This window comes from Lepisosteus platostomus, chromosome 13 (genome assembly GCF_059453375.1).
Source record: "Lepisosteus platostomus isolate fLepPlt1 chromosome 13, fLepPlt1.hap1, whole genome shotgun sequence".
Lineage (NCBI taxonomy): Eukaryota > Metazoa > Chordata > Actinopteri > Semionotiformes > Lepisosteidae > Lepisosteus > Lepisosteus platostomus.
This window is the reverse complement of record NC_142623.1, coordinates 31,586,180-31,600,467: the sequence shown is the minus strand read 5'-3', so window position 1 is coordinate 31,600,467 and position 14,288 is coordinate 31,586,180. Positions and strand designations below refer to the sequence as shown.

Here is a 14,288-nt window from a genome sequence, read left to right as displayed (position 1 = left end):
ACTCATTTCATAGGATTGCGTTTTACATTCCCTTAAGAAGCTTGAAAGTGTGGACTACATGTCAGATCATTAAACTCATTAATTTCTTGGACCAAATCTGTGATTAGTAGAGAAGAAACGAAACTGGAAAATGCGAGCAATGCAAGATGAAGAGAATTTGAGATCCACAATTTGTGTTGACTGGAAGAACAGGACAAGGTGAAAAGTGAAGCAGCATGGTAGTATAGTGATTAGCATTGCTGCCTTGGTGTGCCTTGAGCTCTGGGGTCAATTCCCTGGGGTTCTGTATGTGGGGAGTTTGCATGTTCATATGGGTTTTCTCCCACAGTCCAAAGACATACTGGTAGGTTAATTGGGTTGTGGGAAAACTGACCCTGGTGTGAGTGTGTGTGTCTGTGTGGCCCTGTGGTGGACTGGTTTCCTGTCCAGGGTGTATCCTCTCTTGTGCCCATTGCTTGTCGGAATAGACTCTCACTCCTCTGCAACCTTGTGCTGGATGAAACTGTTAGAGAATGGATAGAGTACCAAAAGTTACACCGTTACAGAATTACAATTTTTTTGCTCATTCCTATGCTTGTGTGGCTTCACACGAAGGGCAAGCCTTGGGAGTAGAACTTCAACTCTAAAAAATAAACATCCACCACTGACGTATTAAAAACACCTGAAAAATCCAGGAGCTCTGCAATGATTTAACAGACGCGCTCTTCCGGGGTAGGTAAAATTCTCAACCTCTTTAACAACCTCCTGCAGCAGCTGCAGGCAAGGATGGGGGATGCCGATACTGAATGTACAGAAACATGTTGGAACAATTTATCGGGATTTCTTTGATTTTAATAGATCTTTCCCTCTCTCTCTCTCATTTGACTGGAATGGGTACAAGAGAAAAAGTCATTAAGATCCCTTTTGAAAGCAAACAATTTCAAGGCAAGATTCAATCAAAAAAACTGAATGACCTCCTCCAAGATACCCTTTTTTTTCACTGTGGCTTTTAATACAGCGCACATTTTACATGTGGGATTAGTCTTATTACGTCTAATTGCTGTAATTTCAGTAATTAAAAGTATTTAGCTATTTTCAGTATAGCTGTAAAGTTAATTATCACTGGATAGGGTTTATAGTTCTGCTGTAAGGTTATCACTGGATGGTGTTAGCAGTTCTGTTGCAAGGTTAATTATCACTGGACAGTGTCTGCAGTTCTACTGCAACGTTAATTATCAGTAGATGGTATTTGCAGTTCTACTGTTAGGTTAATTATGAATGGATAGTGTTTGTAGTTTTACTGTAATGTTAATTATCACTGGATTGTGTTTGCAGTTTTTCTGTAAAGATAATGCACTGGAATAAGACAGACATGAGGGATACTAACAGGCTATGAGCACCAAAGGGGAAACATGCAGCATGTAGCCACAGAGGAATTCTCCCTCTCATTGGAAACTTACAGTATAACATTACATTTATCAGCGATGAGAATCAGATCTGCTTTTTGACAAACATCCAAATAACATTGCAGCAATAAACTGCCAGCAGACAAAATCTCAGCATCCTGGAAATCACTTTACTCCTGATTTGATGTACAGTAACGCTAAAAGCAGCAACAGCAAAACCCGTAATGGGCTGAAAGTCAGGCTGCAAAACTCCGGTTCGTGCTGAGAGCAGGTCAAAGGCGCTTTGAATACTGGTTATCTTGACCTTGGGCAGACAGCAGCCTGCCGTCATGTCTCTGCTTGAGTGCAGCAGGATTGCTGTGGCTTCAAAGCACATGATGGAAAAGGATAAGGTTTCCTTTATTCCCTGGGTCAGAAGAGGGCATGAAGGCTGACAACCAATGTCCAAGATGTGGGAGAGGAAACTTTCTTCACAGAGGAATACCGGGCCTACAGGACGTGAGACAAAAAAGCCTTACTCAACACTGAGTGTGTGAAATGGTCTGAGGGAGGACGAGGTGGAGGATATTTGGCTGATCTGCCTCATTTGTTTGCTCATTGTTAATTAATGCAAGGACTGCCCCTTTCTGGAAGGATCCCATTGTATTAACTTGTTCCACACTCCCACAACCCTTTGTGAAATGAGGTGTCTTCTGTTACTGTCTTATGCATACTTCCCCAGACACAGCTACAGTCCTGGATTGCCGCAGGTCCTTCAGATGTTCTTGCACGCCAAGCTCTTCAGATGACATCCGAAGAAGGATCAACAGACGAAGCGTTTTTTTTTCTACTTCCTGTGTTTCGGTGTGGAACGAACGCACACGTGTGTGTGGTATCTACTACAGCCCGAGCGTGGGGATCCTACAAGTGCTGTGGTCAGCCACAGAGGGAAACTGACACGGCGAAGTGGCGATTAGATGACTACTGCACATAAAGACCGAACGAGGGTCTGCTTGTCCTCTGCAGAGGGCAAATCTTTTATCTTCTTTAGCACGTCTCGGGGCTTCTCGCCAGATACACGCACCACTAGAGCCTGTCCTCGTCCACTGATCCATCTTGATTAGTTACGAAGCGGCTGGGGTCTGGGGACCGGCTCGCTCAGCCGAGACGCTCGATTTCGAGGTAAGTTCATCTGGTGACCCCCCCCATCCCCCCCACCGCCACCTGCACCGCAGTCCACGCAAGCGACTTAAAAAAAAAATCTCTACACTTTCTTTATAATTACATCCAGTCTCAGCCCAGGGTGAAAGATTAAAAAATGCTTCTGAATACTTGTTGTAGCAGATGTTTTCAGTAGAAACTGAACACTCATTTATATGAAGTGAGGAGCAGTTTAGGGCAATAACTATGCAAGTACTTATTTCAAGCAGCTGACGATATCAGTGGGCATGTCAATACTCTACAATGACAGGATGATGTTCCATTTTCAAGCATGACCTGGTTGTAATGTGTCTTACCCCTTTAAAGGGAACATGTAAGAATCTGTTACTACCACTACCTAGGGCAGATAACACAGGACTAAACTGAAAAGGCCTGTAAGGATGATTTTGTGGTTAAAATAAAATGACAACACAAAACCGATCCGCTATAAACCAGCTATCAACCCCCCCCCCCATGCAGAATGGATGGGAGACTCCTCGGAAAGCTCAGGTTGTTGCTGGAAGAGGTGTCAGTACGGCCAGTAGGGGGCGCTAAGTCTATGTGGCTATGTGGTCTATGTGGGTCTTAATGCCCCAGTATAGTGACGGGGACACTATACTGTAAAAAGGTGCTGTTCTTCGAATGATGTACAAAACTGAGGTCCTGACTTTGTGGTAATTAAAAACCCCAGGGCATTTCTCTGGAAAGAGCAGGGGTATTACCAAATTTTAATGTTCCCCAACATTAAAAGTGCTCTTTAACTCTAAAAGACCTCTGTTTATTTATCTAGAACGCCTGGGGCCATGTTTGTAAAGAACTGCCTGTCAAGACTGTTACGTTACTATCCCAACAGGTTTGTGCAACACTTTACAACTTTGTTGTGTTGCTCTCTTATTACAAACAAAGCAGGTGTACACTGGGAGCAGTAGGATACGCAATACGAACTTTCAGATGGTTGACTACACAGCTCTGCAATGGTTTGACTTGAACACAATTAATACTATAGATCACTGAGCTACAAAACGAATGTGTTAGGCGCTTTGGCAAAGTGCATTTTTCTTTTTTTTTAAATAAGGATTGCATCTGGCATTTGCTTTGCTTGGAAACTGTTCAAGGACATTCATAAACATTTCCAAGTCAATATTAAGTGCTCGATTGTTCCCTGAACACGAAAAGGAGGTCCAGCAACAAAAGTCTAATTGTTCTGCCACAATCAGTGTGGAAACGTGTAATGACTCTGGATCGACATCGGGGGAAAGTGCATTCCAGCAGAAAAACAAACTCCTTTGATTTATTGCAGGGCTGTGTCTCACAGAATCACACTGGTGCCGTAACAGCGACCCAGAATCACACTGGTGCCGTTACAGTGACCCAGAATCACACTGGTACTGTTACAGCGACCAAGAATCACACTGGTGCCGTAACAGCGACCCAGAATCACACTGGTGCCGTAACAGTGACCCAGAATCAAACTGGTGCCATTACAGTGGCCCAGAATCAAACTGGTGCCGTTACAGTGACCCAGAATCACACTGGTACTGTTACAGTGGCCCAGAATCACACTGGTACTGTTACAGTGGCCCAGAATCAAACTGTTACTGTTACAGCGACCCAGAATCACACTGGTGCCGTAACAGCGACCCAGAATCACACTGGTGCCGTTACAGTGACCCAGAATCAAACTGGTGCCGTTACAGTGGCCGAGAATCATGACAGTGCTGTTACAACAGGTCAGCTAAATCGTTCTGATCTGTATCAGTAGGAATGAGGAGCCATTTCCTTTACGTTTCATCAATAAAAGAGCTTTTCACATCATTGAAAGGAACGGAAAAAAAAATCTTCAAGTGCACAGTCTCATACAACAGTAACATTATTCCTTTAGAAAAGCTGCTAATTTGATAACTTAAACAAAAATATCTTAAGCAACTCCAGACAAGGACCTACAGTAAATAAAGAAATAATCACGGTATTAGCACTCTACTGATAGAACTGGCAATCGGATTACCGTCCACCTTTAATGAACTAAACCTCCGCTGCACAAGACAAGGTCAATGTAGGTCACTCTGCCTTCATGAGTCAGTGAAACCCAAAGCTAAACCAAGGGGAGAGCCAGTTTCTTAAATGAATCCTTAATTGTTAAAACCGACTTGTCTCTTTGTTCGCGTTACACAATTAGACCCAAGTTACCATGCTTTAAAAAAACTCCAGATTTCAGCATTTTTAAACCAGCCCCTCAAAAACTGCATTTCGGACAAATCTGCATTTTTACAATTTACAATTTATTCCTTGTTTTTTTTACTGTTTCCTTTTACATACAAAACATGCCACACACTCCACTGTAAGTTCTGAATGCAGAATCAGTTATTTCACTGATGCGTACAGGGCAGATGGATAAAAACCACTGTCTTTAAAGACAATTCCCTTAACACAGATCAGCGTGTAGTTTCCACATGCTGGCTGGACCGACTGTGGAGGGATATTTGCAAATGGATATTTCTCCTGTCATTTTGAAGTGTAGCAGCGTTTCGGAATGAATTTTTCTGCAGTCCCACGTGCAGGGTTCACGGTGCTTCCTGTAAAAACTCAAGGATTTAATAAGACTGCTGTGGGCTCTTTCCGAGAGTCTCACTGTCATGACTTGTCAACGCCTTTTTGTTTCCTGACGTGGGAGAGATATTCTGCGCCGTTTGCTTGGGCCCCTTCCAGCCCAGAATTGTGTTGTTTGCTTTGCATATTTGTTTTCGTACATCTCCCTGCCTTTTTGTCATTCTGCCCTTTTCTGGGACAGAGTTATGAAACGAAAGACAAAAACTCTGCAACGCGGACAACTGACCACTGCAGATCCTAGGACGGGCCTGTGACAATTAACAATGAAGGCTGTAAAACAGGCTGGTGAGGCAGTATCCCACAATAGTGGTTGAAACTGCAGTGTCTGCAGGCATGCACCTTTCACAACAGGCCCATTGTTTGTGTCCTGCAACGGACAGAAGAGCAACGCGCACTGGATTTCTCCAGAACAGAGCCACCCGATACCCCAGGCAGCCACCTGCTGTCTCCTGTATTTGTGAGCATGAGTGTGTACAGTATGTGTATGTGCAAGTGTGCTGGCAAGCTTGTGACTGCGCATGTGTGCCAGCGTGCATGCTTGGGTGTACATGTGTGTGCGTGCGTGTGTGTATGTGTGTGTGCAAGCGTGCTGGCGTGCTTGTGACTGCGCACTTTGCTGGTGAGCTTGCTTGGGTGCACGTCTGCATGTGTGTGCGTGTGTGTGTGCAGTATGTGTGTGTGCGAGCGTGTGCCAGTGTGCTTGTGACTGTGTGCGCGCACCGATGTGCATAGCGTGTATGCCTGAAAGTGCGTGTGTGTGTGTACATACAGTATGTGAACACGGCCCTAGAAATGAGCTTCCCCATTCCAGTCCTCAGAATCCACACCCCCTGGTGTTTGTCCTTGATGAGCAATCAGGTGCTAAAATGAATACTTCAGTGCGCAGATAGATTGCGCAACTGGAATTTTGTCAAGATTTGTATCTGCTCAGAAACTGGTGATTTTAAGCGACTTACAACAGATCAGAAGTGGAAACCCTGTCTGTGTTCTAACAGCTGAGTTCCTAACCAGTGTGCTGTAATTCAAATGCCAATATTTCAGTAACAGTGTCTTCTATTAAGTGGTCAATGAACTAACTTGGAGCTCAGCTAGATCAGAGTCCAGGAATCTGTAACCCCTGATCTGAAACAAGAACCCAATCAGTGTCACGATTATAGTCCCTCCTCCTTAAGGGTGCTCCGGCCCTTTCACTTCAGACTTGATTATGTGCACCTGTCCCCTGTTCCCAGTCCACCTTAAAAGCCAGGCGCTGTTGTCATCCGGGCTCTGCATCTGATCTCTGTATCGTGCGAGTCCGGGACCTGGAAGCGCCTGGAAGCGCCTGGTCCCGCTAAGGTTTTAATCTCTGTTCCCATTCCCCTCCCGCCGGTTCCGACCCGGTTCATGTTTTTAATCCCTTGTTGGATGGATCACCTGGCCTAGATTTATTCTTGTGTTTTTGGATTGTTTGCCCCGGACTCACTCCACTTGACACCTGCGCACTTTGGACATGCCCCCCCTGTTTTCATCCCCATATTCCAGCACGATCTTTTTCCTAGTGTTTCCTCACTTTTCCCTGGATCGTGTCGTCCGCATAGGGTCAGAAAGAACTGTTCGTTACAATCAGTCTCATTTAATTTAATTAACCCATCAAAAACCAGCTGCTGGGGACTACAAATGTGGAGCCAAGTTCAATATAATATCCAGTTTAAGAAATAAAAAGAGACTCAACAGACCTTTCCTGTATTTTTCGAGGGAATAAAACCTCATTCTACTTCGCCTATTTAGATACTGATAACAGAACTCATTCTGCAGAGTGTGCACAAATTCACACAATACATACCACAGAAAAAGTTTTTTTTTTTTCCAGACAGCAAATGTATTCTTTGGACACAATGGAAAGAATCTTCCAGAACACAAAGCTCTGCACTATTATTTGAGAAAAAAAGTCAAAGAGAACATTACAATTTAATGCATACGCATTTCCTGTGTAAAGTGCTTTAAGAGTTTTGAGTGAAGTTCCTAGCACAGAATGTACCGACAGTCACAGGTAGCTCACACTGTTGACTTTAAAATTCAACTTATTTCCTTAACAGTCAGATATTTTTGTTCTGGAAGCCCATTGTGATGAAACTTCCTGTTCTCCTCCCTCCTGTTGCCTCTCACACGCTGCAGAGAAATTCTGTTCTACAGAAAAAATGTGCCATCAATAATTGCTCATGCTGCAATACGACTCTCAGTCAGTTTTATTCTTCAGTAATTTGGGAAGAAGCTGATTTCTTTCACGTGATGGGTAGATGAGGTACTTACTGTAACTTAATTAACTACTAACTTCTTAAAGGGCCTGAGCGACCGACTGGCCTCCTTTCATTTGTAAGCTTTCTTATGTTCTTTGTGAATAGGAGAAATCAAGGACTTTAGAGAAATGAATGAATAGCATAAATCAGTAAATCCACACAGCTGGTGTTCCATATCACTCTGCAACTCACAGCTGGCAGCCCCACTGAAGCTCAGCAGGTGTGAGCCTGGTCAGTACCTGGATGGGAGACCTCCTGGGAAAAACTAAGGTTGCTGCTGGAAGAGGTGTTAGTGGGGCCAGCAGGGGGCGCTCACCATGTGGTCTGTGTGGGTCCGAATGCCCCAGTATAGTGACGGGGACACTATACTGTAAACAGGCGCCATCCTTCAGATGAGATGTAAAACCGAGGTCCTGACTCTGAGGTCATTAAAAATCCCTGGGCGTTTGTAGAAAAGAGTAAGGGTGTAACCCCGGCGTCCTGGCCAAATTTCCTATTGGCCCTTACCAATCATGGCCTCCTAATAATTCCCATCTATGAATTGGCTTCATTACTCTGCTCTCCTCCCCACTATTAGCTGGTATGTGGTGAGTGTTCTGGCGCACTACGGCTGCTGTCGCATCATCCAGGTGGGGCTGCACACTGGTGGTGGTGGAGGGGAGTCCCCATTACCTGTAAAGTGCTTTGAATGGAGTGTCCAGAAAAGCGCTATATAAGTGTAAGGAATTATTATTACTATGATTTCACAGACCAGGGCTCTGACAGGTGTGGCCCAACAACAACAGACCGCAATCAGCAGTTTTCATTTCCTGGCCCGCTCCGTTGCAGACGTAAGTTCAAGAGCAAGTTCAAGAGCATTGAATTGGTCTGCCGTGAACCCCTGTATAACCCATTGACAGCTTCCCATTAGTGCTGTCTTCTCGCTTGAGACAGCCAGGGAGTGTGTCTAATGATGGCTGACGAGCATTGGACAGCGGACAACTCCGCCATGCGGAAAGACGGGATCCGTGTCTATAGCGCGGCTCTGAGCTGTCTAGGTTTCAGAGGGGTGACGTCACTTCTGGAACCGGCTCAGTGCGTGAGCCCTGTCACAGATGCGGGTCCGATAGTGACCAGCTGAGGCCCCGGGCACCAAGCGACCCTGGAAACAGCAAGCGCCTGCAGTCAAGCGGTGTGCTGTTTCCTCCACATTGGCAAAGCGGAGGGGACTTCTGTTAGGTTCTGCTGCTGGGGCTCTGGGCTCCATCCCGTCAAGGAGCTCATGATGTCACCATAGTGGGAAGGACACCCATCCCACAATGCATTGTGGGAACCAGCCTAACAGACATACTGGACATGAAGGACATACTGCAAGTGACATGGTGCCGCCAGCAAACCGCACAGGCCTCTGAAAGAGAGCCCAGGTGTTTCTCCGTGCCCCCCTCCTTTAGAATCTGCCAGTTTTACCTCCTGCGGAGAGGAGGGCGTGAAGGGTGGCAGAACGAGGCAGCGAGGGGGAGAGACCGTGTGACTTCTCTTAAGCTCTGCCGCTGGCGCTCTGGGCTTCATCTCGCCAAGGAGCTCATGATGTCACAATAGTGGGAAGGACACGGACCCCCCCCGTTTTCGGAGCCCGGCAGGAGGAGTTCCCATTGGCTGCTGTCTGGAATGTGTTGCTGAGAATAGCCACCACCCAGGGGAGGATGCCCCTTCGCAGGGTTGCCACAGCAACCCTCTCATGCAACACAGCAAAACACGTGTGTGAACGGAGGCTGCCGATTCCAGAGAGGGGCGGGCAGAGGTGGAGCCTTTTCAATGGGGACGAGTCCTCCTCAGGAATAAAACACAGACTAGGAGTTCTCCTCGTCATGCTTTGCAGCCCGAACAACTTGTGCTTTTAAAGAGCTTCCTTACCACCCATTTGTTTCAAAACACACAGTGGGCACGGCGCATGTTTCTTTACGCCTGATGCTGGGGAGTTAAATACCGTTCAGAGAGATAGAGAGAAAAAAACTACAAAACCTTTCCCCTGGCGCACACTTGTTATGCGACTCATTCTTGGAGAGAGTCAGGGGATCTGCAGATGATTAATGTTGTCATTAGTGGCACTAAATGAAAAAAGCACATCTGTTTTACAAGGACCAATAGGATGGCTGCTCTCGGGCCCAAAAGCCATTTTTGACCAAAAGACATCTTCCGGACGTTAGGGATTCAATCTCTGCTCACGTTGTGCCAACTCTTCGGAGCGTGGAATACCAATGTCATTTTTTAAAACCAGTTTGTCTAGACCTGTTATACAGCCTCCAGATGCCCATCATCGTTTTTCTATCTTGTCCAGATAGATAGAGTCCAGGAGGCTGCAGCTTTCCCCACTGGGACAAAATTGGCATACAGCAGACACCCATACGCCGTGCACTCACAGAGAAACTCACAGAGGCAGCGTGCAAGAGGAAACTGCCAAGCTACAGTAACACCAGCAGCTTCATCATCATGCCCATTTATTTGCACACATATCCTGTGCCACTTAAATCTATTACAAGATTTTATGATGTGTGATATCGCACGAATGAAGGAAATCAGTGCTGTTCTTTTTTTTGTCAAATCACAAACCCGACCTTCACCTTTCTAATCCTTTGAGTCTCTTTTATTCTGCCTCTCTGTCCTCCTAATACATACAGTCCTCACTAAGCTGCTGCTCCTGGTTCTGAAAGTGCAAAGAAGTTGAACAGCTGAACCGTTTTAAACCCACGACAAATCCCCAATTAATTAAGAACAATTAGTGCAGAAGCTGACCTTGGATACCTGGGCTAATGTAAGGACTCGGGAGTCTATTAAAAGGAAACTGCTGCCTCAATGAAAGGAGAATCAGTAGTCTTAACTAGAAGAGTGAAGCATTTGCCACAAACAAGATAAACACAATGGACAGGAAATTGGGCATTACTGCTTGAATTGATTGACCTGGTCTGAATCATACTGTATATTGTTTCGGAAATTGATTACAATCACTTCTCTGCATCTGTATATGCCATTAACTGGTGTGGGAATGACCAAGTGTATGAATATTAAATGCTACAAAATCTCTCTGTGATGTTGCTGAAAGCTTGCAGGCGTCTGGCAGGATTACTGCTAAGCTGAGAGCCAAGTGAACCCTGGCCAAATAAAGCTGATCCAACCCCAGCAGCATCTCGCTGACCAAATACCAGAGCACAGGGAGCCAACGACAACCTGAAGCTGAATCATGACCATTCTAGTGCCACAGGAAAGGGGGCAGGTGTCCTACCTAGCATGTAGAGTCATGACCATGCTAATGCAAAATAAAAGAGGCCACGGGTCCTACCTGTATGTAGTCATGACCATTCTAGTGAACCAGGAATTGGCCCAGGGGTCTTACCTGTAGGCACTCATAACCATTCTAGTGCCATAGGAAAAGAGCAAGGGATCCTGCCTGGCACATAGAGTCAGGACTATTCTAGTGTCACAGGAAAGGGACCAGGGGTCCTACCTGTATGTAGACATGACCATGTTAGTGTCACAGGAAAGGGGCCAGGGGTCCTACCTGTATGTAGACATGACCATGTTAGTGTCACAGGAAAGGGGCCAGGGGTCCTACTGATATGTAGTCATGGCCATGTTAGTGCCATAGGAAAGGGGCCAGGTGTCCTACCTGTATGTAGCCATGGCCATGTTAGTATCACAGGAAAGGGGCCAGGCGTCCTACCTGTATGTAGACATGACCATGTTAGTGTCACAGGAAAGGGGCCAGGGGTCCTACCTGTATGTAGACATGACCATGTTAGTGCCATAGGAAAGGGGCCAGGTGTCCTACCTGTATGTAGACATGACCATGTTAGTGCCATAGGAAAGGGGCCAGGGGTCCTACTGATATGTAGTCATGGCCATGTTAGTGCCATAGGAAAGGGGCCAGGTGTCCTACCTGTATGTAGCCATGGCCATGTTAGTATCACAGGAAAGGGGCCAGGCGTCCTACCTGCATGCAGAGTCATGACCATTCTAGTGCCATAAGAAAGCGGCCAGGGGTCCTGCCTGGCACACTGAGGTACAGTATGACAATTCTAGTGCCACAGGAAAGAAACCAGGGGTCCTACCTTGGCAGGTGAAACACTTGACGTGGAAGTGGACATTCTGCACCCTCACCACCTCCCCCTTACACACGTCTCGGCAGCGGAAGCAGTGAATGGCCGAGGTGCTGCGGCCTCCGCTGTACGAGCTCTGTTGATAGGGCGCTGCTGAAGAAGCACAAGGAGGACAGGAGAAAAGCAATTAAAAATCGGAATCATGAAATAACCCAGCTGCAACTATCATTCCTTTGCCCACCCATTACAATGAAGACATTCATAGAAATAAAATACTTTTGCAATGCGTCAGCAGGAGTGCAGCCATCTTAGAATGTGAGCCTTTTGTCATAAAAATGGTAAAGTCAATTTTACACATGAAATGTCTGTGTATAGTACGATAGAGATTCCCAAAGACGGATTGACAATATTTAGGTGGCTTCCATAATTCGCAAACATCTATAGGGCAAACAGGAGAAAATGACTGCTTCATTTGAAAACATTCCTACAGCAGTGCTGTTCCTAAGAGTCATCACCTAGAGAAAATCTTCTTAATATTTGTTCCTATACAGACCCAAGCTGACTCACAGTACGCTGCATTCCAGGAATAGCTGATTTCTGACATCCGTGTGTTACCTCTTCAGGCTGGCCTGTGGCGTTTTCGTGCCTTGAGAACACTTGAGAAGGCTCAGCGCTGCCACAACTTTTTGCAACATTTTTTTTTTCCGCAAAATGTGTGGAGGTTCATTCTGGGTGTCAGTATCAAACCCCATCCAACTCATCACGCACAGCCAGAATTTCGACCCAGATGTGGCACTCTGTAAGACTCCACCTTGGACAGATTCTAAAGGAATAGTCTCACACATGTACAGTATTTCTGTTCTAAACGTTGTCCACAGCTTTTGTCCGGTGCAGCTTCCTTTTATCAGATATGTCTGTTTTGTTTGAGTCCAGGATTTCAAAGTTGTAGCAGCTATCACAGATCTACACAAACTGTGCTTTTGACACTACAGCTGCAGTCTACACCAGCAACGTGCGTCAGACATGAGGCGTCACCAGGAGAGCAGGGTGGGACGTCATGTGTTTCTCCCTGTTTTTTGCACTTAGTTCATTTTTCAAGCCTAAGCCTGTACAGTGGTCATAAACAGATACATTATAGCTACATAATGTAAAGAAGATATGTATTGTACTCCTGTCTCCCCTATACACATTCCTGAGTTGTGTCCCTGAAGACGAGCCTGGGACAAGCTTCTTATCCCTGACTCCCCAATACACACTCCTGATGTGCTTATCCCTCTGGCAGATCCTGTGTCAAGACTTATTATTTGTGTCAGAACCACAACGTATTTACGCAAAGGGCGGTGGGAGTGAGCAACAAGCTTTCCACAAGCCACAAGAAGAAAAGAAACACGTTTCAGCTGTGGGGCCTCCTTCGCCGAAATGTCGTGTTTCTTTTCTTCTCTTTTCAGCCTGGAATACACCTTTACTTGTTCCTCTGCAGCCTGCGCATGCTGACACAGCTCCCTACCTGAACTACTTCAGTACTGAACCTCTTAAATATCTGCCTCAGAACAGGATCGTCAATGTTTATTAAAATGTTTATGAAGTGTATTTGTATCTTTGATCAGGGAAGCATTTGAAGTAAAAGATGACATTGTGGGCTTTACCCATACATCTCCTTGGCCTTCCTGCCCAGAAAAGCAGAGTCTGTTTCCCAGTCAGACTCTCAGCCTTATTAAACAAACGTCTATAAGGCAGGCAGGCAGTGCTAAGCTGCCAGGACTTTCCTTTTCAGAAAGTACAGCAAAGTATAGCATTGCTTCATAAACACATCCTCACTGATAGGATTCACTGTTTACTTCAGCCTCTCTATAGTATCTGTCAGCTGTGTATGCTTTCAGCCAGGGGTGGGCAATCCTGGTCCCAGAGAGCCGGTGCAGGTTTTCATTCACACCCGGTTCTTACAGCATCTATCAGCTGTGCATGCTTTCAGCCAGGGGTGGGCAATCCTGGTCCCGGAGTGCCGGTGCAGGTTTTCATTCCAACCCGGCTCTTACCCAAGATGGGCTCATTATTGGCTTAATTGTTCCTATTTATCAAGCTCTCCCAGCTCTTCAGGTGCTGCTGCTTGAGGGAGACCAGGAAGACCTGCAAACACACCAACAGGCCCTCCAGCACAGGGCTTGCCCACCCCAGCTTTCATCCATCTGCTCATCAAAACGAAATGCTTTTTTTTAGAAATAAGGGATTAGAAAGAGAGAGAGAGAGAAAAGCCTGTTCATAGACTGAAACTAAAAGAACATCTGAGGCGCTATGGCTGCTGTTAAGGCCTGGCGAGAGTCACTTCAATACCCATTCTGGAAACCTTAACGAAAGGCCTCAGGTACACACTGCCAGCCTACCGGGGCTGCCTGCTGAAACGCATGAATAATAAATGAAAATGGACAGTTCCTTCTGCTGGGGCTGCTGGGAAGCATTTCTTTTTGTCAAGCCTTCTCTCGTGGGGAAGAAGATGCAGGAACGTAACTTGCTTTACCATTTACAACTGTCCATCGATCTGCCTATTTATTGATCGGAACGCTGGTGAGGGAAGGAATTTTTATTAGCTCTGGCTGTTTGTCAATTATTCTTATTTTCCCTTTTGTGTACAGAAAATCAAAGTTAGTTTATGTATTATGATTGCCAGGGATACAAGAATGTGATCACCGTAACTGTAATGTAAAAATATTGAGAGGAGATACAGTAGTTAGTTTCAGTGCTTTTTTTGTGGCCCCTTGTGTATTTAAACT

General features: G+C 45.7%; 1 protein-coding gene across 10 annotated transcripts in view; it reads right to left on the bottom strand.

The window, feature by feature from the left end:
- ablim3 (actin binding LIM protein family, member 3) overlaps nucleotides 1-14,288 on the bottom strand; it is a 119,461-nt gene that overhangs the window by 84,641 nt on the left and 20,532 nt on the right. For 9 of the 10 annotated variants that reach the window (XR_015926111.1, XR_015926108.1, XR_015926110.1 and 6 more), the window contains exon 2: nucleotides 11,533-11,673. Coding sequence is in view for 1 of the 10 variants with exons in the window: in XM_088604171.1 (XP_088460297.1) it covers nucleotides 11,533-11,673 (141 nt within the window). In the remaining 9 variants the exon portion in view is untranslated. The remainder of the gene's footprint in view (nucleotides 1-11,532; nucleotides 11,674-14,288) is intronic. The other variant, XR_015926109.1, reaches the window with a different exon arrangement.